Below are 27,830 nucleotides of genomic sequence, written 5' to 3' on the forward strand. Positions count from 1 at the left end.
CTCCTGGAAGGTGACTAAGCCACCTACCTGTATCCCAGCATCAGAGGCTGGAAGCTGCGACTAACCTGAGGGTACATACGACTAATAATAAGAGTGCTCTTGTAGCCTTGCGAGCAGGCTGCACACCACATGGCCAGAACCTGCATAGCATTTGGTCTCTGGTAACATGGCGCCCAATCCTCCATGTGTAAACACCACGTCTTTCGCAATCCTTTCCCCCTGGCTTGTGAGGAGGGAAGCCGGCGCGAGCGCGCGATTGGCTGCCAGCCGCGTGACGTCAGTTTGTCTTAGCGGTGTAGTAAGGAAGTGAAGATGGCGCTGCTCAGATGGAGGGTGTGCGCCTCTCACCAGAGGTTGGACAGGTAATATCACTGTACAGTACAGGAGCCGGGAACCCCCATGGCGTCTTCCATTCATTGTGTGTCTTGTTCTGGTTTCAGCTTCTTGATGGTAGGACGCTTTCTGCAGAGCAGTGTGACCCCCAGGAGCCTCCACTCCAGTGAGTGTCCCCCATGACAGTGACACCTGCATGTCCTCACCTGTTCTCAGGTGTCACTCTCTGATACCATTGTGTCCTGTATTGTGCAGGTGGAAGGAGACTTCATGCTGCATCTGCGGCTGTGGCCATCAGGTTTAGACCCCTGTATGTGCTGCTGGGGACAGGTGGAGGCTATGCCGGCTACAAGCAGTATGAGGACTACAAGGACCGCCAGCTACAGAGACGCGGCATTGATGTCCCTCCAAGAGTAGCCAACACGTGGGAGGTAAGAACTACACGACACGTCTTCTTGTAAGGTACAGTTCACACAAGCTCTGCACGTTTCTCATAGAGAAGAACGTAACCAATAGATGATCTCCATACAATTACATGTATGGAAGGTTCCTTCTGCCAGTTAGGTCCGATACACATGGTCTTGGTCAGTCTGTGAATCACCGATCTTGTCGTGTCTTGTTTTTAGGACTGACCATACTTACGGCACTGTCGCTATTGCCCTTTGGTATACAAGATCTACAAAAAAATTAAGATCTGTCTGTCAGAAAAAAGTGCTGACAGCTGGGCCTTTGACCTCAATTTAACTAGGTCCTTAAAAGTTCTTGTTTCAATATGTTCATAAATCAGCAATAAAAGGGAAGACAAGAAACTTTTATAATCTATCCTATCTTGGAAAAGTTATGCTCTCACACACTTCTGATAAATCTCCCCCTAGGTTTCTACAAGCTCAGGGAGAACTGAAAATTACAGAAGTGTTTTTGGATCACCTATTCAAACGTGTTGTATCCCCTACTTATGGATGTGGTCTTCCCACCTGGTTTTCTAGGAAAATGGCTGATATAGGGCTCATTCAGATGACCGTGGTTTGTGAATAGGCAAATTTCACAGTCTGACAACATTGCTCAGGAGCTGACTCTGCACATTATAGTTCAGCAATGTTTTTTTTTTGTAGTACAGCAGGGACACTCATATCATATATTGTTATGAGGCAAGGAGTCATGTCCTTCACACTGTAGTTAGTCCTTGAAATCCAGTCACAATCTTTCCAGTATTCACAGGCCAACCACAGTTGTGTCTTAGTTCTTAAGGACATCTACCACCAGGATGAAGGGCTGTATGCAAATGAACCTGAGGGCCTCCAGGCTCCGTTAACACCTATGGAGCCTGGAGCCCCTCAGGCTCATTAGCATACAACCCTTCATCCTGGTGGTAGATGCCCTTTAGTGTTTTATAGCAGTAATAATGTTAAGTGTTGTCCCTTTTTTTTCCCCCAAAGTGAATCTGATTAAGCTGCTGCAACAAACACAGGCACTATATGATGTACTGTAATCTGGTTACAGAGGCTTTCCCCATAAAATACATTGATCAACTATACACAGGATCAGGGTTGGTTTGATTGCAGGGATCCCTTAGAATTGAGCACAGGGAACAGAAGTCCTGTTTTAGCTGCTTTAGCTGTCTCCTGGAATCGACCGTCCTGTGGGCTATGCCAGATGTCTCAGTCTTTGGAGCACTTTTATGGGTCTTCTGACATGGCTGACCGGGCAGGTTAGAGAACCATTTTCTAGACCAGTGATGGCTAACCTTTTAGCGGCCGAGTGCCCAAACTGAACCCAAACCCCCTTTTATCACGACGTGCCAACCAAAAATTAAAGCGGTAACTTATTGCTGCCTGTTTTTCCCTCCTGAGGACATCAACACAGAAGAAATTTTAGCTTATTTCCAGTGTCCCTCTGTACACAGACAATCGTGGGACCAACAGAAGGTCCTCCAAAGATAATTCGGCCCTGTCTACTCATTCTCCCTCTTCCTACAGTCCCAAGGAGCGAAGTAAGTATCAAAATATGACTAAAGCAGCATATTTTGAGTTGCTTGGAACTGCAGGAAGATTCTTAGAGTCCTGTCTGGTGCGCTGGGGCGACAGCCTGGGTGCCCACAGAAAGGCCTCTGGGTGCCATAGGTTCACCTTCACTGTCCTAGACTGTCAGGTGTAGGAAGGTAGATCTTCAAAAATGTCAATTTTTATTTACCATGTCTCCTTAACAGTGGATGTTGACCTTTTAAAATGAACTTGGATTTAGACCTACAAACAATCACCAACCTGTTATGCAGGACAGTGTCAGGCTCATAATGATGTTCTTTTACAATATTCAGCATTACACCTAAATAAAATTGAACCCTGCATTCAAATTAGCTTAGTAGTCATGGGGTGGACCCCTCATAGCTTGACTTGTTTCCCATAAGATGAATACAACATCGTAAGCTACGTTGAGCTGCTGCCATTTGTGATTATGTGCTTGGATTATGGGACATCAATTAAATCAGATGGGTACTTACTAGCATTACACTGAGAAATGCTAATGTTTACAGAACTTTCTAATATCTATATTCCTGGAGATTTAGCATTGCACAGAAATAGAAGTAATTCCTTGTCACAGTCCTGGTTAACAGGTTGGTCGTGGCTTGTTTTCCTAAATCCTTTGAATATGTTACCCATTCAAAAACGCGGCACAGTCCTTGCCAGCACTGTGACCACATCATTGCACTGGACACACAGGGCCTATGCTCTTCCACCACCTTATTGTAAGATCCCAGGCAGGATTATAGGTGGGGATAAAGTCCATTGCATGAATGTATGTGTTTTGCAAATGGTAACCGTAACATTTTAAGGTCCTCTGTAGTGCCATCTACTCCTTCTCATCCATTTTCCAGTCTTCGGCTGACCTCCCATTTATATCAGGTGACTGCTGCAGCTCTGCACAAATGGCATGTCATTTCTGAGATATAAAAATTTGATTATTAAGTTGTGTACCATAAGATTTGGTGCTGGGTTTACTATTGTGTTACTTATTTATTGATGGCAAAAAGATAAGATTAATAGCACTATTTCTGTTTTTGCAGATGACCCCATGCTATGTAGTACAGTGCAGTCTATGGAGGATAGTCATAGGCTGCCAGCTGACTTGGACACACTGAGTCCACTTGGCAAATGAGATTCAATGTGGATAAATGTAAGGTTAAGAATTAATAATCTGCATGCAACATATGTCCTAGAAGGTGTTAGACTTCTAAAATCATTTGTTGAAAAATATATAGGTGTAATTATATATGTTAGATTAGGTAATGTCATGCAATGTGAATTGGTTATTTTATAGAAATGTATACCTGGCCAATAACTCCTTATATATTCTCTCCAAAAATACAGGGGGGGGGGCTCTCTCTCTCTATCTCTATCGGCAACAAAGCTTCTTTGCTAAAAGAAATGTGGAAAAGTCAACATTTTACATACTTGGTTGAACTTCATGGACATATGTTTTTTTCTAAACCTTACTAACTATCTTACTAAAAGCCCAAACTGCACTTTTCCAATAGTATGAAATTAAAACTATAACCTATTGCAAAAGAAAAAGAAGCCCTTACACAGCTCCATAGATAGAAATGTTAAAGTTATAAAAATAAGTATCACAATATTGTGATGCATATATAAAGGCTTTGAAGGTATTAAAACATAACAAACATTCATGTATGTAGAAGTTGAGCAGCAATTGTCAGCCTCTATGCTGGTCACTGCGCCAGGGAGCCCAGAATCCGTTGACCGTCACAGTTTTGGGATGTCAGACCACCACTGGTCTGATATTGATGACATATCCTATCTGTATTCATTTTCTAATCATTTTGGTTAAATTTTTCTATTTAATTGGACAGTTCTGAACTTTGGGCTAAAAGGAGTGCAATCTAACTGCTTATAAACTGTGATTGATATTGACCAAAATTTTTACGGTATGTGGTTAAACACTTGCTGAAAATAAGAGCGCTTATAAGGAAAAAAGATACTTTTTAGGCTACATTCACACTGCTGTTGCCCGCCCGTACCATACCGTAGCAGGTAACGGCAGTGCACGGGGAGAGGAGGAGGAGATGAGCGCAGCTCACCCCCGCCCCCCTCCATTGGGATGTATGGCGCACGGCGCCGTATTACGGGAAAAGATAGGACATGTCCTATCTTTTTCTGGGGTACGGTGCCGCACGTGTGTTGCACTGTACTGCTCCCGTAGGGGGCGCTGTGCGCCCATTGCCGTCTATGGGGGACGTATAACGGCCGTATATACGGCGGCCGTATATACGTCCCCCATGCGGTAGTTTGAATGTAGCCTTAAAGGGAACCTGTCACCAGGAGACCCATTTTTAGCACTCCCCCAGTCCCCACAGAGCATAGTACATACACTGCCAAAGTGTTTTTGTATTAAAAATTGGTTTTACAGAAAAAAAGATATGTTATATTGTACCTTTCATGAGCATCTGCTGTGTGACTAGGCAGTTGCCAAATGGGAGGGGCTGGAAAGGAGCAGTTCCCCCCCACCCTTGGGGAACAGCTCATCCATGTGACCTTTTCAAATATGAAAACACCCATCACTGGGCTTAGCGACGCCTCCTGCTGCTCTACAGCCAATCCTGAGTTATTCATATATTTAAAAAGGTCACATGTTTCCCAAGGGTGGGGTGGGGGGGACTGCTCCTTTCCAGACCCTCCTATTGGGCAACTGCCTAGTCACACAGCAGATGCTAATGAAAGGTACAATATAACATATCTTTTTTTCTGTAAAACCAATTTTTTAAACAAAAACACTTTGGCAGCGTATGTACTATGCTCTGTGGGGACTGGGGGAGTGCTAAAAATGGGTCTCCTGGTGACAGGTTCCCTTTAAAATTAGTTTATTAGAATTGAAGACCTACTGTACTACCTCATTACTGTATATAAAAAGCTGGCTTCTATGAAGACATTACAGTTACTTTCTCCACAGAATTATAGAGGTTTTGGCATGGCAAAGCAAAAAAATCCAGAAATCTATGGTTTCAGTGTATTTTTTGCCATTGAGTTGTTAGCAATAAGAAAAGATGTACAGCCCCTGTCCTTATGTCTTATTATGGAAAGCCCTCTTTAAGACCATCCATTTCTTATGCATTATATTCTTATTGTATTCCTGGCTTGCATTGAAACAACTTTCTAAGTACTCTGCCTCCATGGCACAACTTTTCCATAAGGAAAAAAGTTACTTACCAATAAACATTTTTTGTTATATTTCTGTCTAGCCTTGTGTACGCATCCCACCTTTTTCTTGTTTTGTTTGGATTGTATAGCTATTGGGGTGCGTTGGCTTACATACATTCGTATACCTTGGTAGTGCCTGTCCTACACAATTTTTGTCTAGATAACAAAACCTTATCAAACTGCAGACAACACACAGCCGCTGTGACTGGTAGTGGGTAGAAGACTCATAATAGACAAATATGTGAAAGCTGTGACCATCATTGCTGAAATGTCTACAACTTCCCCCTATACCTTAGTATTGCTAGAGCAACCCATGTGTCAGCTGCACCAAAAGTCGGCTTAAACAGAAAACCCACCATGTATCTGCACTGTATGGCCACACTAAGGATATTGGCCACACTGAGCCTTGGTGCAGTGTATGTCTGGCCAGATTGCTACGCAAGCACTAAATATGGTGACATATCCTAATATAATGTACGCCTGCGTCTACTTACCTTAGATTATTTGTTTATTTTGTATACCTTCCACACGTCTTTTTATCAGCATATTCGTCTGGAAAGGGACATGTGCGAAGACATTTCTCAGGCTTGGTGCAGCCTATACTTGTACCACATATTTTCATTAATTATGTTGATTCGTCTATAACTGCCTCTGGGACTATGATTGGTTGGGGGGGCAGGTGGTTCCTATAAATACCCGGGACATTACAGGAATCCTACACTTACCGCTGAGGAAGTCACCGAATAGGTGACGATACGTGCAGGGTCTGCCTACCCCCCCCCCCCCCCTCCTCTCTCTCTCTGCCTACACCTGCCTGCCTTGCTTTATTGTCTCATTCTACGACAACATGGTATTGTATATGTTGGGCATGTAGGGATCAATGCATCAGAGCTTTGTTACATTGGTCAATTGCACTTTTCATGCATAATGGTTTACATGGTTATTCATATTCTGGTCCTTATGGTTACTGTAGTTCTACTCAAGGGCAACTTGGCCCTTGGGAGCTTTGTACACCCCTCTGGTGTACTTTTTAAGTGTTTTTATATTTATTGTTGTCCTGTCTTGATTGTGTTTAAAATTGTTACTTATCCAATAAGCATTTTTTGTTATATTTCTGTCTAGCCTTGTGTACGCATCCCACCTTTTTCTTGTTTTGTTTGGAAGGTTTTGTTATCTATAACGGCTCCAGCGGAGGTTGGATCTATGTCCTAATAGCTACAGAAAGGATGCAAAGCTTCACCCCTACAATTGGGGAAAGGCAGAGAAATGCAGCAGCTGATTTTTCTTCCTCTCCTCCTCTTCAAATTGTCCGCTTCTTGGATCTGGTTTACTTTTGTGTGTGTGGGAGACTGTCAACAAATATTGACATGAAGCCATCATGCACACAAACGTTTCCTCAGGCTTGGTGGAAGGAATACTGTTGACACACGGTCCGCAAAAACGACCAATAGAGGAGTATTTTGCGGCAACAGAAAAATCACGTTCATGCGCAGGAGGCTTGTATTTGATAAATATCTTCTGGAACAATCGGTGTTAAATTCTGCCGTCTCAATATATCATTTTCCCTTCTTGCGCCATATTGTGTGAAAAGTTGTAAAAAATGTCCCTTCCTAGTCGCTCTTGCTGTTGCCAGAAGAGTTGAAGAAATTCAGGTTCCCTTTGTCGTAGCTGGGGACAGACAGCATTGCTAGATAATGTCTTCAAAGTGCATTTGCACAGTTATACGATATCCGCAAAACGACTCGGCAAAGTTTGGGAGGGGGGCAATGGATGAATTCCACACCCCAAATCTACAAATTTGTTTATGCAAATTGTCATGGGTTGGCCATAAACAATTCTGCTGTGGTTAACCGACAGCGAATATGTCCATTGGTCTGCAGTGGAGTTTGTCTGGATGTGCATGAGGTCAATTACTGACATGTCTTCATGTGGATTCTGCAGATCTGTATGATTGTGTGCAGGTACTTTTTAAATCTATTTTGGAAGCTTATTACTCACAAAATATTTAACCTTTATCTCATTTAACATTTCGACAAGTTAAGGTTAAAATTAATTGCACCCGAGTAATGTCTGTCTCCATGGAAAAAATGCCTGGCCTCTCTATAGGTCAGATTTGTAGAGGTGAAACCTCTCGTAGTACATTAGTGAAGAATTACTGTCTTGATATTTCATCAGTCGGGGACCTCTTTTGTTCTGCCCTTTGGGGGGTTATTTCATACTCTAGTGGTGCCGTCATAGAGCGTGACTAGAATATGTTCTTTCTGGCAAGTCGGTTGCTAGGAACACTCCGACAGCTCTCTTCATTCCTCACTTGTATGTGGGGACCTTAGGGGGGTAGTTCTTTAACCTTTTCATGTTAAAATTAGGGCAAGATATTACCTCCTGAAGTGGATACAGCAAATTTAAAAGGAAGAACTTCTGATGTGGTCACAACTGTATGAAAAACTGCTACAAAAGCTGCATCCATGACTAGTTCTGCTGCGGGGCAGTGGTTATTACACAGGCTGTCGTAGGCACAAAGCCTTGTATTGTGTACAGTTGGTTTAGGATTTTTATAAAGGTTGGTCAGCTATGTGATTCTGTAGGCATGTTCAGGCTTTCACTGGCATTTGTGTCAGAAGAAGAAATCTGAGAGATGTTTTATATATTATGTGCAGCGTACAGGACCTTTATTATGTTCTATACATTTCTGTGTAATCTGGAATGACAGAATGAGATTATTTTTAAATGTCCTAGAATGCAGCACCTAATCTACATGTTGGGTTGTGTACACCTCTTTTCTTTTGAAGGGGGTATGACAGGTCCAGAATGTCTGCTAAACTAAAATTGGGCCTATGCAGGCAAATGAAACAGCAGCAGATGCATACATTTATTCATCAAATTAGTCTAAAAGTGCAACGGGGTAGTCTGATTTCCCAAGTGCTTCGGCTCACTAACCCTTAATAGGAAAAGGCTTTATAGCAAACTAGAAAAAATGTTAACCCCTTAAGGAAGCAGCCATTAAATAGCTAAAGGCTCAGCCCCATCTTTTGTATTCTGACTTGCGTCGCTTTATACGGTTATAACTTTTGAACACTGTTACTTATCAAAATGATTCTGAGATTGTTTGTTTGTTTGTTTTTCCCCCACATGTTGTACTTCATTTTAGTGGTAAATGTTGGCTGATGAGTTTTGTGTTTATTTACAGAAAAAAAGAAAAAATGATGAACTTTTTAAAAAATTTGGCATTTTTAGAAATTCGAAGTCATTGCGTTTTCAGGCAGATAGATTTACCACCTAAATAAGTCGCTGAATTACATTTCCCATATGTCTACTTTTTTCAGAATTGACTATTTTGGGGATAAATACAGTTTTGAATGACATTTTACATATTTGGCATCAAAACCCCCCTATGTAATCAACCCATTTTCAAATCTGCACCCCTCAAACTATCAGACACAGCTTTTAGGAAGATTGTTAACCCCTTGAGATCTTCCTAGTAATTGAATCAAAATGGAGGTGAAATTTAAATGGTCAAATTTTGCCAGTTATACGTTCATTTAGCCCTAAAATGTACACATTTCCAAAAGATAAAAAGTGAAAACCCACCATATAATTTGTTTTACAATTTCTCCCGAGTGCAGAGACCCCCCACATGTGGCCGTGACTTGTTTTATGGGTGCACAACGAGGCGCAGAAGGGAAGGAGCGCCCTGCAGCTGTCAGGATTTTTGTCTCCTCATTGGCCCCTTCTGAAGGCTATAACATTTTTGCTTTTTCGTTATTGTTACCATTTTGGGGTTGGTATCCCCCATTGTTGAAAATTTTGGAACTTTTTTTTTGAGGGCAGGAGTAGAAAAGCATCAATTCTGTAGTGGATATTTTACTCTTTTTTTCTCCCCGTGTTCACCGTATAGCCTAATAACCATGTTATCTTTATTCTGTGGGTCGATACGATTACGGGGATACCAGACATGAATATTTTTTTCTTACGTTTTACTAAATTTGTCAAGTAAAACCCTAATGTGGGGAAAAATCTATAATTTTTGCATCGCCGTCTTCCAAGTGGCATAACATTTTAACTTTTTTGGCTAAGGAGCTGGTTGATGGCTCGTTTTTTGGGGGACATGTTGTACTTTGCACCAGTATCATTCTGGAGTACATATGTTTTTTTGATCACTTTTTATTGCAATTTTTGTGTGATTGAATAGGTAAAAATCATAATTTTTGGTGGGTTTATAAGTTATGTGTTTTTTTTTTTTTTACGGCATTTATCGTACGGGTTTTGCGTTGTATGTTTTGGGGCTTATGGGCATTTTGATTGATTTCTACCATAGGACATGAACAAGCAATCATCTGATTGCTTGTTCATCATAATACTCTGCAATAATCATGCGTAGGCTGGCACTCTGCCAGTAAGTTGACGTCACAGATCGGACCCCAGAGTTGCTAAAGCAACGATCGGTGCCCCCCCCCCCCCCAAAGCCAAGTTAAATGCTGCGGTCGCGCTGACCGTGGCATTTAACGGATTAGGCACCCACGGTCGGAGCCCGATGCCTTGTTTCCCGATGCCGGTTCGGCTCAGATCTTGAGCTGAACCGGCATCAACTCGGCTGTTTCTGATTATATTGGATGCTGAGCGCTAAGGGGTTAAGTAGGTTTAATTGTACGGTTAGATTGGAACCCGCTAAGGAACAATATAGGCAATAAACAAAAAAATGATTATAAACGTGGATGCTATAGTAAAAGGCATCTAGACCCTGGGCAGGGATACATAGTACAAAACCATTAGTTTGGCATCACAACTAACAAATGCATTGGATGGGGATATCTTAATACAAATAATTAATGACAAGTAATGTAGTGAATATACATATACAGTGGGTACAGAAAGTATTCAGACCCCATTAAAGTTTTCACTCCATTTCATTGCAGCAAATTGGTAAGATCAAAAAAGTTCTAGTTTTTGCTCATTATTGTACACTATGCAGTCCATTGTGACAGAAAAAAACAGAAATGTAGATAATTTTGCTAATTAAACAAGAAAAACTGAAATCTCACTTGGTCATAAGTAATCAGAACCTTTACTCAGTATTGAGTAGAAGCAGGTTTTGAGCTAATACATGCAACAAGATTTTCACACATGGATTTGGGGATCCTTTGCCATTCTTCCTTGCAGAACCTCTCCAGTTCCCTCAGGTTAACGCCAAGGCCCTTTTTAGTTTTTTAATTTTCCATTTTTTTTTTTTTACTCCCTTGAAAAATCTATAACTTTTTTTTATTTTTCCATGTAAAGAAATATGTGAGGGCTTGTATTCTGTATAACAAACTGCACTTCAGAGTAGCGGTATCTAATATTCCATGCCATGTACTGGGAAGCAGGAAAAAAAAATTCAAAATGCAGTGAAATTGGTAAAAAAAAAAATGCATTTGCGCCACTTTCTTGGGGGCTTGGATTTTACGGCTTTCACTTTGCACCCCAAATGACAAGTCTACTTTATTCCTTGGGTTAATGTGATCATTGGGATGCCAAATTTACATAGGTATTTTCATACTTCGGTGTATGGAGCTGTGTATGTCACTTTTTGTGACTTTTGATGATGTTTTCAATGCTACCGGTTTAAGGACTGTTCAGCTATTGATCAATTTTTGAATTTTTATATTTTTCAAAATGGTAAAACAATGGCACTTTCGTCTTTGGGCGCTATTTTCCATTTCAGAGTTAAACGCCGGGAATAACCGTTACTGTATTTTGATCGGACATTTTGGGATGCGAAATAACAACATGATTATGATTTTTACTTTTTATTTATACTTCTATCAGATCTAGGGAACAGGGGTGGGGTGATATTTAGAATTTTTAAGTTTTTATTTTATGAACTTTTTATTGTTTTTACTATTTTTAGACCCTCTAGGGTACTTTAACCCCGAGGTTGTCTGATCCTTCCATACACTGCCATACTACAGCAAATCGAACATTGTAATGAATGTGTTAAAACAAGGCCATGTAAGGCCAAAACATCCACCATGTATGGAGAAGGCTCAGCCCGTGAGCCCTCTCCATACATCTTCAGCTAACGTGTCACCAACTTTTAGGTCACACGTTGGTAAGGGGTTTAGGACATTGTCTTTTTGGACGGTCAACCTATGGCCCAGTCTGAGGTCCAGAGCACTCTGGTAGAGGTTTTCATCCAGGATATCTTTTTAATTCAACATGATAGTTAAGTTTGTGGAACTTTCTTCCATCTCCCTCCTGCATCTCTGGAACTCAGCCACAGTGATCTTAGGCTTCTCCTTTACCTCTCTCACCAAGGCTCTTCTCCCACTATTCCTCAGTTTGGCTGGGCGGGCAATTCGAGGAAGAGTTGTGGTCATCCCAACTACTTCCATTTAAAGTGTTTGCCCACAGAAGAAAGTTCTCACATTTCAAACCCTAGTGATGTTTATACAATAAAGATCATTTTTGACCCCTTACTTTACAATTTTACTCGGTTTTATTGCTGTTTTAGCTCCTATCACTCAGTGATGGTCTGTGTAATATTCCAGAGTGTGGGCGGGGACTCACTAAGCAGACATGTTTATATACACTTTCTGAACATTATACTAGTATCTGCCACCTAGAGAGATGAGATCCATGACATGTATATGACATGCTCAACTTTGCTACATCTCTGTTCTACCACACACAGATCAGATTTGATGTGCCTCCCTTCCCGGATAAAGAACTTATCTGCCTGTAGCTTGTAGCTCTCCTCACAATGCTGGCAGAAAGTCAGTGGGGGGGGGGGGGGGGATTTAACAATGTGTCTCAGGTTCCACCAGTTTCTAGCTAGAAAACACTTATCTTTTGCTGCGCCAGATTTATCACTGTGATATTATTATGTTGCCGTATAAGACTATCTGTTCTAAACGGTGCGCCATAATTTTGGGCACACGGTCGATTTCCCACAAGCCATGCCCTTTTCTAACTAGGGCACGTCCACCCCCCAGAAGGCCACTCCCCCTTAATCAGGAAAGTCAGGAAAGTGCCAAAAAAGGTCTTGATAACTGTGGTGCAAGGCATTTTGGACAATGTTTTTGGCACAAAACCACCTGAATTGTGGTGCAAGTGCATTTATAAATCCCCCCCAGTGTTTATCAGTTTGAACTCCTCCTGAAAGCCAGGGGGAGGAGCCACTGCAGGGAGCAGAGAGTAGACAAGAGCTCAGCTCCACAGCGTCGGTCAAGATGGCTGCGGGCCCTAAACTCTGAAGTTACTGGGTCGGAAGCCAGGGGCAACCGAAATTGTGTACACCAGGACTGTATGACTGAAATGTTGGATTTTTGTAAATAACATTGAATTAGAGGCAGTTTCTTAGACCTCATGATTCTCATGTGCTCTGACATGCACTGTGAGCTTTTATATAGAAAGGTGTATGCCTTTCCTAATCAAGCCCAACAAGTTTACTTAAACACAGGTGGACTTATGACCATGTGATATTTCAGTTTTTTTTTAGTTTTTTTCTGTCAGGGTGGGGTGCAGAGTGTACATTAATGAACAAAAAAAGTTTTTTTGATCTTACCAATTGGCTGTAGTAAAAAATTTGAAGGGGCCTGAATACTTTCTGTACCCACTGTAACGGGCTGGGCTGTACTGTAGCTGTACCCATATATCCAGAAAGACTGAAGATTAACTGGAGTGTACCAGCAGAATTAGGGATAAGAGGCACTAATATGGTGTTGTGGGGACAGTCTAGCTACACATGCTGCAATTCTTCTACTGTACGTCTTTCACACGTAAATTGAATTAATTTACATTTGACATTTGCAGCAGATTTAATGTAATGTGACATTTGCAGCAGTCTCTTTCTGCACTCTTGCCACTTTACAGCCGGCTGTGGAATGAAGCTCTGGCTTCTAACATTGTACTGGTAGAAACATTTTAGTATAAAAATCCACAACAAGCTTTATACAGATGGAACACAATGAATCAGTATGCTGTATAGGTTAATTTTAATAAGAATCTGGTGCACTAGTGGCTTAGTTTTTCCCTGTCATCTTGTATTTCATCCTTGGTTTATGAGATGTGGCTAGCACTCATACCGAGCACCCGGTAGAGAATGAGAGAGGAACTCCCATCTGATATGGAGGTGAAGGAGGAGCGAAAGGTAGAATCCTGCTTATGACGGAATATTAATCTCTGTCGTCACATCCTGCTCCAGAGTAGGAGGCTGAAAGACCGGCGGCCTCAGCCCTGATGATGTGCCTGTCACAGAAGGGCCAGCGTGCTCCAAGCTTTCACTTGTGGAGATGGTGAGATGCCGGAAACCTTTAGTCAATTCTCTACCCTCCAGATGTAACCTGCGCAGAGTGAAACTTAATGTCCGCAGGACACGACCAGCCGGTGCCACCAACGCCAATAGGGAAGAACAAGCTGACCCATCAGAACCAGCAAATTTCGACAGTAACTCTTCTACCAGACGGGCACGCTTCAGGTACCCCTAAGCTTGTGGGTCAGTAGAGACTGGGAAGGACAGAGAGAGCAATGGCTAAGCTTTTGTTTGGCCTAATTAGGCAAAAGCTCCTTATGTATTGAGTGGAGTGAGGGGGAGGGAGAGAATGATGCTACTGTGTGGCCAGTCGGGCAGAAAAGCAGCTGGCTCAGCATTGTGCGCTGTGAATGAGGCACCGGGACGGAGAGGAATGTGTCTCTGGAAAGGATGGATGGGGAAAGAGGCAGCGAGGCAGGGATTGGTCGCTGGTTGTCTGCAGTGAAAGGGGGGAGCGGGAGGCGGCCCTGGTTACTGGGTACCTCATTTTCTAGTTGCCGGCAATGTATAAGATCTCGAGCTGAGCATCTGTGCACTGTAGTGACTCTGAGAAGGTTCGTTAATTTTTTCTTTTTTCCTCCAGCCTCCACATGGAGCACTGTGCATAGTACTTATTGACATTTATGGACGTTTTTTGCGCGGTTAGGATCTGTAGACCTCTAGCCTCTGCTTTTGGTAGCGTCTTCGCTATGTGTCTGTAGTGATTAGTATTCTGTGGAAAGCACACAGAGAAAATCTGCTTAGCGTGAGGATAATAACCAGCTATGAATAATTTAATAAGACGTCTGTATCAGATGCCCAGACGGCTTTGCATGGAAACTTGAATGTTGCTAAAGGCCCAGAGTACATTGTACTTGTATGTAAGTAGCTGGAGAGTTATTGACTGATGTGTAGATGTGAGAGCTGCAGCGCTCTACATATCCTTAACCATTTCATACTAATAGACACTGTGAATTCTGCTGTGTAATAGTTATGTCCTCCACTACACCACAAGTAGTGCCTGGACCCTTGCAGGATCTTTTGACACTTGTATCTGATCCCACAGGTTGCAGTTCCCTCAGCTGGCTCTCAGACGGAGGTTGGGGCAGCTGACCTGCATGTCTAGGTCAGCACTGAAACTGCGTTCCTGGCCTCTCACAATCCTTTATTACCTCTTACCGTTCGCTGCACTTAGGCCCTTGGCTAGAGTGGGATGGCGACCTACCAGCAGGGTAAGTGTCCTGCCCTTGCCATTTCCACACATTTGTGAATCCTACAGTACATCACAATGTCGACAAGTAGCTTTGTACGAAAAAGACATTTACTTGCTGGGGTCCATCATAGCAGAACTGTATTTTAATGTAAGAAGGATTCCACTTACCAACCTGTGTAAACCTTAGAGAGTTGTATGATATTTCATTCTCAAGTAAACAAGCAGTGTGATATTGCTGTAACTTTGTGTATATGTATAAAAATTAAGTTTATTCACACTGGTTAATGTACGTGGATTATACAATGCACATTCAACGACAAAACAAAGGCTAGAAGTACAGCTGCAATAAACAGGGCTTCCCTAGGTGGCTTATGCTGGGAAATCATCTCATACCTCCTCAATGCCAGTGATTACTGGGCTCTCTCAAGTTTCTGCTTTCCAGCTCCGTGAATGAGCTTGCTTTTATACATGAATATTAGTGTATGAGACTAGGAATACTGGAAGTAGCAGATGTAGATAGGACAATGGAAATTCAGCATTGATCTGGAATAGATGTTCTCTCCATATGTTATGACATTGTCCATTGGACATCGGGTTTTCTCACTGAGTGAAAACATGTAAAATGTAAATATAGGGTCAGACTGAAACAATGGGATTAATTTTAATAACTGCAGTAATCTGGGAAAGTTTCTGCATTTGGCTAAAGGATGGTGAGGCTTATAATAATGGGTTGTCTCCTGCCTCTCCTTATATTGTAAAGACCCATTTAAATAAAGTATTTTCAATACAACAAATATTAAAAAAGACTGTTGCTTTACAGGCAAATGGTCAATATTGATAGGTGTGGAATAAAACCGACAGTCCTAACTGGTTCCGATTGATAATGAAATTATTTACCTTTTGGACTTCTTCTTCTCTCTTACATTAGATTAACTAAATCTTTGACATTTTTTCTATTAGAATCGAATACTGCAGGGGACAACAGTAAACTTTGCAATATACTTAGAGGTTGTCCTTTTACACCAAACTTTAACCGGGTAATTATAAGAGCCTAATAGGGTAACCCATATCATACTTAACCTTGTCCATCTGTCTAATGGAGGTGACCATGCAGTAATCCTTCTCATTTCTTGATAACGGACACAATTGCTGGGCAGATCCTGTGGACGGGAGACCTGAAAGTCTTTTCAATTCAAAGCTGATGGATAAGGAGAGGAGGCTAAAGATTACCTCCTAACATGCATAGAGACTATTCCATTTGATAATCCAGAGAGTCTGTAAAAGTCAGTCATTAGGAACTTTATCAGCTGTCTCTGTCTGAACTAGCTTTATCTATGTGCTGACACATTTCTAAAAGTAGAAAAAAAAAGAAAATGACCAAAAACATTTTTCTTCAAAGATATTGCAAAGTTTACTTATTCATGCAATTTGGCTTAAAGTTAAGTAACACTTTAAAGAATGGAATTTTTTTACACTTAGATGAACCCAGACATTGTTAATGTTGTGTGAATAGCTTTGTTGGAAAGCATTGTGTTATCGGTCATTAAGGTAGCGCTCCATGGAATCGAGAGCTGTGACGCCATTCTTTATCCCACTAATGTCTTCAGTTCTCTACACGTTTTGCAAGTCTTCATTGTTTAAGGTAAAAATGTAATATATTCAGGATTACATGATATAAAACGGCACAGCATGTAAGTATGTGGTATTGAAATGCTGTGAGGTAAGGTTGCCAAGTGCTCAGGGAGGCTGCTGAGTGCGAATAGAAAGACCCCTTTCATTACAAGGAACAAACCCCATAGAGCGTAGTGTTCCACTTATTGTTGTACGGCAGGTGGTGGGTAAAGTGGAACAATTTCTACTTTTAAAGGTTTTTTTTGTGTGATGTGTAGAAATGTAAGTATATCTACATGCTACTTCATGAGAATTGTACAGGTTTGGTTCCTACAGCTTGAGGCTATATGCCTGCCTAGATGTATTTTCTCTAACAATTTATAGTGTGTGTGTGCTGTGCTTGACCAGGTAAATTTTATTTTATAGGTTGCGATCTACAAGTCTGTGCCAACCAGGCTACTTTCACGAGCTTGGGGTCGTCTGAATCAGGTGGAATTGCCAACATGGTTGAGGAAACCTGTTTACAGTCTGTATATCTGGACTTTTGGTGTGAACATGAAAGAGGCAGCAGTAGAAGATTTGCACCATTACCGAAATCTCAGCGAGTTCTTCCGACGGAAACTGAAGCCACAAGCACGACCTGTATGTGACTCCCATTGTGTGGTACGTAAATGATCTGCACTCATCAAAGATTCTCCAAGGGATATTCCTGTTGTAATATTTGCTTCCTGCTTCCCTAAGCGCACCCCTCTCAGCAGCTTGGCATAATTGGCAGGGATTAAGTCCAGCCACTTCACTCCCACATCCATATCGATTGGCTATGGAGAAATCTAGCATGTTTGACCATTTCTGTCACCCCATACACATTAGGTAGGTGGCTGGTCCCGCTGGGGTTTTTATCCAATGTGTATTGGCATCTTGAAGGGCGGCAGTATTAACCCCTTCCCGACATTTGACGTAATAGTACTGCATCGCGGGAGGTGCGTTCCCGCAAAATGCAGTACTATTACGTCATGCTTCTGGCACCGGCTCCTGAACGGAGCCGGCGCCAGAAGCTGCAGGTGTCAGCTATATATTATAGCCGACACCTGCCTCTAACACCCGCGATCGGAGATTTCTCCGATCGCGGGTGTTAACCCCTGACACGCCGCGGTCGCGCTGACCGCGGCGTGCAAGGGGCATTTCAGAAGAATCGGACCCCCCCCGCGGCGCTTACCGGGGGGGTCCGCTGCTCCGATCGCAGCCCCGGGACTGCCGGTGCCCGGGGCTGCGCGATCCTCCTGCCGGGAGCCGGGTCCTGCCTTCTGACAGGACCCGGCTGTAACACACTGAGCATGCGCAGCATGCTCAGTGTGTTACATTACACAGTGTAATACATCTGTATTACACTGTGTAATGTGAAGAAGAGCTTGAACAAGTGATCAGTGGATCACTTGTTCAAGCTAACCTGTAAAAGTTAATAAAAATGTTAAAAACACTACATAAAATAATTTTTTAATAAAAATAATTAATTAAATAAAGTTAGAGTCCCCTAAACACAAATATTCCCTATACACATGCAATAAAGTGAAAAAACCACAAAATCGCCAAAAACCCCCACATATTTGGTATCGCCGCGTCCGTAACAATCCATACAATAACTCAGAAACATTATTGGACCCGCTCGGTGAACGCCGTAAAAACAAAACCCGAAAAACACGCCAAAAATGTACATTTTTCATAAAATCTCTACACAAAAATGTTCTAAAAAGTGATCAAAAAAAGTTATGTGCGCAAAAATGGTACCACTGAAAAGAACAACTCAACACGTAAAAAATAAGCCCTAAACTAGCTCTGTCAACCAAAAATTATTAAAGTTATGTCTCCGAAAAGATGGCGATGCAAAAACAAATGAGATTTCCTCTATATTAGTTTTTATCCAGTAAAATTGTAAAAATAAATGAAAAACTATATAAATGAGGTATCACCGTAATCGTAGTGACCTATAGAATGAAGATAATATAATATTTTTAGTGTACGGTGTACGACCCCCACAAAATACGAAAAGAAAGTAAACCAAAATTGACAATTTTCTTTTCACCCATACATTCAAGAGTTAATAAAATCTCATCAATAAGCTAATGACCCACTAAAATGAAGTATTTGTAAAGTGCATCTCATGTCGCAGAAAATAAGCCCTTATATGTCCAAATTGCAAAAAAAATAAAGATTGTATAGCCAATAAAAATTGACAATGCATAATCTGCTCTGAATGGCGCAGCTTCCCTTCGATGCCCTGGCGTGTGCCCATACAGCAGGTTACCACCACATATGGGGTATTCTTATACACGGAAGAGATTGGGTATCAAATTTTGTGGAGCGTTTTGGTATTTTATCCACTGAGAATTTGTACATTTTTTGAAAAACATATTAATTTAGCCAAAAAAAATTTACTTTCAAAATTGCATCCGATTTTGTTTTAACCCCTGTAAAACAATTAAAGGGTTAACAAACTTCATAAAAGTTGTTTCACGTACATTGAGGGGTGTAGTTTCTATAATGGGGTAATTTATGGGGTTTACTTTTATTTAGGTCTCTCAAAGTGATTTGAAACCTGAGCAGGTCCCTCAATAGCAGGATTTTGCGTTTTTTATGAAAATGTGAAAAATCGCACCTAACGTTCAAAGCCCCATAACATCCTACAAAAATAAGAGTATGCATAAAAAACCATGTCCACATAAATTAGACATTTAGTGAATGTTAGTTATTACGTTTTTTGCGGTTATGACTATGTATGGAAAAAGTAGAACATTTTGAAGTTCAAAAATCAAAAATTTTTCCAAATTTTCACCAAATATCTGATTTTCTCATAAATAAATGCAAAACATACCACCAAAATTTTTCAAATAACCTGAAGTACGATGTGTCACGAGAAAACAATTTTAAAATCACTTGGATATGTTAAAGCATTCCGAAGTTATAACCACTTATAGTGACACAGGGCAGATTTGAAAAAATGGGCCGTGTCAGGAAGGTGAAAAGTGGCTTCAGCGTTAAGGGGTTAAGGACAACACTGCACAGTTTTTAGCTCTTGAAAATTTTGAGACCATATTTTAATCTTGGGCACACTCCTGATTTCAGATGGCTGCTTTCTGAACAACTTGTCAATCATGGATGTCATTGGCCAAAATGCTTTGCCATTTGGCGCCTGCTGTGATCTAGGATTCAAATTATGTAATATGTATACAGTCTTAAGTTAACCACAGAGTCTACCAATAGAATTTGAAAGGTAGGCCACAACCAGAGGTATCTGTGCCTTCATCATTGTTCTGTAAAAAACATGCCTATGGACACTGGAGCTCAAAATTAGGGATCACCACACCATTTCCTAAATAGAGGGTGGACTGAATCAGAAAAAAAGAGGGAGAGAACCAAAGTGCACGACTCAGGTGTAGTATTAGGATGACAGTGGTATAAAAAACTGTTATGAGGTGCTCACCTTGCGGCTACCTTGTAGCCTAGCATATAGTATATTGATGTGATGCGCTGCCTGTGGGTCCAACACAACATGACAAACTCATTCAAGTCCCCAATGCTGGTTGCCCTCAAAAGACAAGTGCAAGAGAGGACAGGATAATGTGGAGAATCTCCAAAGGCAATTGTTTTAGCTTTTCAGCTGCTCACCAGTTCAGCACTGAACAAGGTAAGAGGTCTGTCTCATCATACAGAGTCACATTTACTAAGAATGTTGGAAACTGCACTAAACGTGCTCTGTCTGTGTATAATGATCGTTGCGCCAGAAATCGTGAATCTGTTGCTTTCATTCACTGGCCGGATAGAGTTTACCAACCTTTTGTTGTGTGCCTATAACATAGGGCGCGTGACACACTTTGCATGTTAAATCTGGCACACATTCTGACTTAAGCATCGGAACGCCCCCTAATTTGTGTTGCCTGATGCCTAGTGCAGCTGTGCCACAAAACTGCTGCGTGCGACACAATAGTCAGGCGGACACTTCTTAAATACCTGTGCAACCAATTTCCACTAGAAAACACATACAAAGTCCTATAGAAAACTGGCACAAAGCCCTTAGTAAATGTGCCTCAGAGTGTCTCAAGGTTTCACAGAATTTGAAAGCTCACTCTGCAGTGACCACATTTCTCAACAGCAAAAAAAAAAAAAAAAAACAATTCTAGACTCGCCTTTGATGAAGAGCATGTTGTGTGGACAGAAAATTTAGATTTATTGGGATCTTGTGAGAAAAAAGTGCGTAAAAATGTCAGTGAACGGTGGTGGAGGAAGTGTCAAGGTTTGGGGGATGTTTTCTGCGGCATAAGTTGTACCTGTCATACAGTTACATAGCAGAGTGAATCGAAGTGCTTAGACCCTTCAACACATGGTTTCTTCCTTTCATTCATAACTCAATAAGCCAGCAATTTTTATGCAGGACAATACCTGTCACACAGCTAAAGCAGTTCCTTGAAACAGAAAACGTTGAATCAGTGAAATGACCAGCCCAGAGTCCTGATCTTAACCCAATAGAAAACCTCTGGAATATCCTTGCTGACAAAGTTATTGCCAGGAAACCCATAAGTCACAGAACTGTGAAAGAGAATTGTAGAAGAGTGGACCAAAATCCCACCGGAGTAGTGTGACTGACCAGTGATGTCCTGTGGCTGCAGATGTGCTGAGGTCATTCAAAGCAAATGCCTGTGCACTTCCTACTGATCGGTGACTGTTGTGACCTATAGAAAAAGCAGTTATAATCTTTCTTTTCTACAGTCATTGTCATTCTCTAATTAGGATCAACATTTTATTTTGCAAAGAAAAAAAAAACGCTGTTCTTGTGGCATGGTGTACCTCTTACAAAAAATCTTCCAATTGTTGATCATTTTTTTCAGAAATAATTTCAGAATAATTGAAGTGATCACTTATTGTTCTCCAATTTTGATCTCCTGTGTACACGGCCTGTTTTACAGGTGAGGGGCAGTCTATGTAGCGGTTCTTCTGCAAATTTCACTGAGAATTGGATTCTTTGCAGTGAATAGAAAAAAATCTACCTAATGTTCTGGAAAATTGGCCTTAAAATCCTGAATATATTTGTGGATGTACCTTCAGACTTGAGGGACTTCATTGAGTGAACATAGTTGTGTGTGGTGTTTATTTTTTTTTTTTTTTTTTCTTAAGAGCAGAGAGGCAGAACCTGTTTAGTATTGTAAAGAAATGTGTTTGGTCCCCTCCAGATTAGCCCATCTGATGGAAAAATTCTGCACTTTGGCCGAGTGAAAAACTGTGAAGTAGAGCAAGTAAAGGGTGTGACCTATTCACTGGAATCCTTCCTTGGACCACAGAACTGGACTGAGAATCTACCCATCACTAAGAGTAAGTGCAGATTTCCTGCATCCAGGCTGGAGTTCTAATAGAATAAGCCTCCTGTCTGGGATAAACACTATTTTCTCTCTTGTCCATTCGTTAATGTTAAATGAATTGCACATTACAGGAGGTACAGTTTGGACAAAGAATTTCTTATCCTTTTACACATGATTTTGCTTTCTCTTTGTGACAAGTAACAAACTGGTAAATATTTCTTTCAGCTTCTTTTCAGGACCAACTAGTAACAAAGGAAGGCAATGAGCTGTATCACTGTGTCATCTACCTGGCCCCTGGTGACTATCACTGCTTCCACTCACCAACAGACTGGAACGTGTATCATAGACGCCATTTTCCAGGTACTCTCCATGGTCTTATTATGTTTCAGCAGAGTGTACATATTTTTTTACTATACATATGTACACTATATGTGTACATACTTTACTATAGAAAAGTACCATTGCACTTTACATGCAGTGAAACCTCTGAGAAGACTGCACAATTTTTCTTTAAACCCCTTCTCGATGATGCCCTTTTTCCGTTTAAGCAGTTTCATTATTTGCTCCCCTTCTTTAAAGGACACCTGTCATCAGGTCTGTGTCACTAGTCTTGTCACTACTACCTGTTGGAGCAGCTCACAAGGATCCATCCCAGCCTTTATCTAGTTATTTCATACATTATTCATTGTAAAATCATCTATTTTTTATCATGTAAATGAGGCTGGTCACATGGTCAGAGGCAGTGATGTCACCCCTGTTACCCCTCCCCTCTCCTCCCCCTGCTCATGTCTGTGTGTAATGTATAGTAAAGCACAGTTAGTGTCTGTATCTGCTGACATGCTGCATCCTCCTAATACACAGGTGAGGGACACAGACATCAGCTACACATGAATCTGACATGTTCTGCTGTAACATGGCTGCCTGGAGCTGCTGTATCTCTCCTACACACACACATGCACACACAGGCTGCAGGGGGCGCCAGCACCAGGAAGCACATCATTATACAGCCTCACATCATTATACAGGCTGTCAGTCAAGCACTGGGGGTGTGGCTGTGCCTCCCACTTATGAATAGAGTGGACAGCTTGAATATGCTAATGCTTCATTGGACATTTCGCAGGTCATTTGCATACAGCTTTAGGACCTCATTGCTTAGGTTTACAGGCATGTAGAGGGACAATGAAGGGATAGAGGCAATGCTCTCTAATGGCAGTTTATGAAAATATATTTAGTTTAGGGGGTTATTTTGCATGACGGGTTCTCTTTAAAAATCTAAAACTTTACTTTTTTCTGTCTACTGAGCTTTATATGTGCACAGTTCAAGGCAGCTGTTGTCTGTCAGTACGGTTCATATATAAGGCGCACCTTTGATTTCTGAGAAAATCAAAGGATTTTTTGTGCGCCTTATAGTCCGGAAAATACGGTAGGTTTTAAAATGGGCTGCACTGCGCCTCAGTGTTTAGCACTACAGCCTTGCAGCACTGGGGTCCTGGGTTCAAGTCCAACCAGGTCAACATCTACAAAGAGTTTGTATGATCTCTGTGTTTGTGTGGGTTTTCTCGCACTCTCCAAAACGTACTGGTAGGTTGTTAGATTGTGAGCCGCACATGGGGACAGGGACTGATCTGGCAAGCTCTGTGCAGGACAGAAAAGCAGAAATTCTGTAATATTTCCACTCTTATTTTCCACTCTAACCATGAGTGGAATTTTTTTTGTGTTATTCACATTCTCTGAAAAAGGCCACAAAAGCCATTCTGCAGCGGTATGTAAATTGAGCACAACTGCAGACTATGGTTTTCTTCATGTTAAAATTCATGAAGTAGGGCAGGAATATTCCTAATGATGCATGATGACTGAATATCACCACATGTATAATAATATTTTCTATCGTGAAATCACAAACACACATTGTTGATCCCATAGGATCTCTCATGTCTGTGAACCCAGGAGTTGCTCGATGGATAAAAGAATTATTCTGTTACAATGAACGTGTCGTACTCACGGGAGGATGGAAACATGGATTTTTTTCACTCACTGCAGTTGGTGCTACAAATGTTGGATCTATTCGTATATACTTTGACAGGGTAAGTGATTTTAGAAGGAGAAATTAAAGTTTTCCTCATCTGAAGATCAGTGAAAATAAAACATTTAGTCTTTGCTAATTTTAGTCTGAATGACACATAGATTCCAATGTAGTAAGTGAATCAGTACAGCCTGATTCACTCTGATGTGATGCAATGATAGAAGTATATTGATAGAAGCAGCAGAAAAATAAACAGTAAGTGCCTGATAAATAGTATTGCATAATGGATCACATGGAAATATTTTAGTTGTAGGGGGAAGAAGAAACCCAACCAAATTACATGGTAAGAATCGCTGTGTATTTTCTCCAAGGTCCTTAAAAGGATATTTGTTAGGGTACAAATCCACAGTCTCCATGTAAATGTTTTCTTGTTTGTCTATGGGAAGGTTTTGTTTTTATTTGAACCCAAAAATCATTACCTGCTGTTCACCATTATGTATGACATAAAGGGAAACAGTCATTCTGAGCAACAAAATCCCATAATTCTGCTTTAGGTGTCCATGGGAATCATTCCTTAAAGTATTTTGCCTCTCGATCACCATTTAGTACCTACAATCGGCAAGATGGAGGGGGTTAAACAGCCTCCTGTGACATCAACAAGCACGTGCTGCTGACCAATAAGACCACAGCTTGTGCATTTTAGACACACCCACACAGGCGAGTGTGGAGCTTGTAGCCAAGAGGCTGAATAATATACAAAGTTCCAGTATTATAACTTTTGAACAACAAAGAAAGAAAGAGTGCACCAAAAAAAAGCTCTATCAATGTAGTATGCAAAAAATTATATAAACTTTATTCAATGCATAAACGAGATACATATGACACACATCTAAAAGCATCTAAAACATGTAATTTTCACAAATATCCACTGGCGACCAAGGTCCAGGTCAGCACAGTAAAGACCGCTGCTAGTTCACTCTGTGGCGAACTCCAAATCCTCCCAACCAAAGGAATATAGGGGATGACCAAATGTCAAAGGGTCAGATCACAAATAAATCCTAATGGTCTATCCCTGAAAGCTAGGTAAATCCTAATGGCTGCCAGACACCATGTCAGCAATAGCCCACATAGGTACCAAGCCTGAAAGTGCAAGTGCATGAAATGTATAGGTGTTACCTAGATACCGGTATCTAAAGTGCTCCTAGTAGTCTGGCAGGCAGGTGGGAGGAAAGCTGGGGTAACTTGCTCTCAGGGTTGCAGTATTATAACTTTTGGAACTAGAGGGTGTACACCGATGTAATTAATAGGGGGAACAGACACAATGGAACAATCGAACCTAGTGGGGGTACAAATCAAATAACACCACAAAAATGAAAATGCAGAAAGCATAAAATAACACTTTATTAGATCAATTAAATTAACCCCTTCCCACACCTTGACACGATTCTACATCATAGGATGCGAGCCTCAACCCTGGGCGATCAATGCGGGATTCCGGTGGTAACAGCCGGGATCGTGATCTGTTTAACCCTATACACGCCGCCGCAGTCATAGTGGCTGCGGCATCTATGGTGCATCGGCACCCTGCCTGCAGGTCACGGAGGTGCTGATCGTTGCCTTGCCAACCCTGAGGTCCGATAAGAACCCCAGGGCTGCCTTCTATAGCAGCCTGTTAGATCATGCTGTAAGCACAATCCTAACAGTACATTCTGCATAGGCTGAACATTGTAATATGCTGCAATACATTAGTTATTATAAAAAGTGTTCAAAAAGGAAAGTTAAAAAATAAGCTCCAAAACCAAAAAAAAAAAAATGTTCTGCCCATTGTTACATGACGATGCAAAAACAAGCAAATTTCTTTGCTATATAAATGGGGTATGACCGTAATTGTGATGACCCAAAGATTAAACATAACACATTATTTTTATGGTACAGTGAACATCCGGAAAAAAAAGTTAAAAACCATAAACAAGAATTAATTATTTTTTTTAACCACCACCAAGAAAGAGTTAATGAAATCTGATTATTAGCTATTTATGGTTGATAAGTCCTCTATAAGGAGTGGGAGGATAAACATTTTTTTTTTTTTACTCACCCAGCAGAACTGAGCAACATGTCCTTTATTACAAGCAGTATCTAGATGGATTCTGTATGAAATATAGGGTATCCCAGGTGAAAGCCTATAGCGTGCACTGTGTGAGGCAGGTCCCCCCTCTTGGCAATCGTATACATGTCACAGACCACAAATAATGGCCCTGTGTATCAACAGAGTGTGAGGTCTGATAACACAGGTCTGTTGTTTGTGGCGCATGTGTTTGCATTAAATGGCTTGGGATTTTGCCCCAGTGCTAATTCCGTAGCCCACATTTATCAAAAATAGTGCAAACTGCACAACAGTTTGCCTGTGGAGTGTGCGGCAGATTCAGGAAATGTCTCAGTCTTCATGAATCTGGCACCCTCTGTACTACTCTGTCAGAATGCACTTTTTTTTGGTTGCACGCAGGAGATGGGGTTCACAGTTTTGTCTTTTATAGTTGGCCTGTGAAACTTTTCCTCGTGGACACCCCTGCCAACAAGATTCGGACAGAATAACTGACTGTTCTGTCTCTGCTATGATCAGTGACCTACTCTTGGCTTCTATTGATAAATGCATTAAATTTGTCATAGTGTACCATTGGTAACATTTATTCATTTCATAAAAAGGTTTAAAAAAGATTGGCCAGCTGTTCCTATTTACAACCGCTATGGAGATTACAAAAAATTAGATTTTGCTGTGTTGGTATTGAATAGAACATAGCAGATAAATTAATTCAAATGGTTAATTGTCCTTTTTTTTTCTTTTTGCACAAGGATTTACAGACTAACAGCCCCCGTTACAGTAAAGGCTCCCACAATGATATGAGCTATGTAACGAACAATAACCAGGATGGCATTGTAATGAGGAAAGGAGAACAACTAGGAGAATTCAACCTTGGTTCCACTATAGTTCTTATTTTTGAAGCACCAAAGGATTTTACATTTAACCTAAAGGCAGGACAGAAAATCCACTTTGGAGAGGCTGTGGGCTCCATGTAGGAAGCTATGAATCCATATTCTTTCCTGAAGAAAGGCCAGAGGCTTAAACCCATGTCTCTATGCAAGTCAGAATGGTGTACACAAGCTGACCTGATGGCAGTCGTGCAGATCCAGACCATCAGCTCCCACAGCAGACTATTTGTAGTCTCATTTCACTTTGTTTCCACTCCTTACCGAAGAGTCCATGGAGTATGGATTCATGCCATGGAGCTGGAGAAATCATCAGGCTTTGAGGGATGTGTGTAGGAATGCCTAAGGAATTCAGTTTTTGGTTGCAGAACACAGTTGCGACACTGCCAATCTCAGGGAAGTGTTACCCACTTCTGAAAGAATTAACCTCCCCGTGAAATGATGGTATCTGGCAGCTACTTGGGGTTATAGGATAATGAGTGCCAGTCCGTTGGCGTGTCAGGTCTAAGGGAGCGTTGGCTCATTACTTTTATATTTCTTAATAAAAAGGGATGATCTTGCTAATACATTAACTCATTTAATAGCATATGTTTTAAAATAAAACAATTGCAAACATAATGACTGATTTATTTACATACATCTTGGTTAATGGGTAAATCCATGGATGCAGCAATCTCCTGAATACGCTGGACGTAGTTTTGAACACGCACCTTTTCCACACTTAGTTTCTGTTCACGCCTTTTTATCTGTTCTTCCAGCTGTAACAGAGTTAAAGGATTATTTCTCTTCATAATAATACATGAATGTTCCTTTTTGGGCGGGAGCCACATTTTTTTTTTAT

At 41.2% G+C, this 27,830-nt stretch overlaps 3 protein-coding genes across 8 annotated transcripts in view; 1 reads left to right on the plus strand and 2 right to left on the minus strand.

Annotated features, from left to right (window-relative positions):
* Window positions 1-237, minus strand: part of LOC140126362 (serotransferrin-like) — a 43,234-nt gene extending 42,997 nt beyond the window's left edge. For both annotated transcript variants that reach the window (XM_072145772.1, XM_072145764.1), the window contains exon 1: window positions 28-237. The gene's annotated coding sequence lies outside the window, so the exon portion shown is untranslated. The remainder of the gene's footprint in view (window positions 1-27) is intronic.
* On the plus strand, window positions 217-27,607 carry PISD (phosphatidylserine decarboxylase). 5 transcript variants are annotated; one of them, XM_072145809.1, is made up of 8 exons: window positions 217-362; window positions 441-499; window positions 589-764; window positions 17,060-17,296; window positions 21,856-21,994; window positions 22,207-22,341; window positions 23,905-24,065; window positions 26,855-27,607. In XM_072145809.1, exons 1-8 carry the CDS (start codon window positions 313-315, stop codon window positions 27,077-27,079), a joined length of 1,182 nt encoding a protein of 393 aa, XP_072001910.1. In that variant the 5' UTR covers window positions 217-312; the 3' UTR covers window positions 27,080-27,607. The 5 variants fall into 5 exon arrangements, with proteins under 5 accessions (XP_072001910.1, XP_072001929.1, XP_072001920.1 ...); XM_072145828.1 differs by lacking the exons at window positions 217-362; window positions 441-499 and adding an exon at window positions 14,876-15,041 and having other exon boundaries at window positions 638-764; XM_072145819.1 differs by lacking the exons at window positions 217-362; window positions 441-499; window positions 589-764 and adding exons at window positions 3,484-3,504; window positions 14,876-15,041.
* SFI1 (SFI1 centrin binding protein) overlaps window positions 27,006-27,830 on the minus strand; it is a 42,163-nt gene continuing 41,338 nt past the window's right edge. The window contains exon 32 of the mRNA XM_072145842.1: window positions 27,006-27,747. Coding sequence (XP_072001943.1) covers window positions 27,616-27,747 — 132 coding nt within the window. The 3' untranslated portion in view covers window positions 27,006-27,615. The remainder of the gene's footprint in view (window positions 27,748-27,830) is intronic.

This window comes from Engystomops pustulosus, chromosome 1 (genome assembly GCF_040894005.1).
Source record: "Engystomops pustulosus chromosome 1, aEngPut4.maternal, whole genome shotgun sequence".
In the NCBI taxonomy this organism is placed as follows: Eukaryota; Metazoa; Chordata; class Amphibia; order Anura; family Leptodactylidae; genus Engystomops; species Engystomops pustulosus.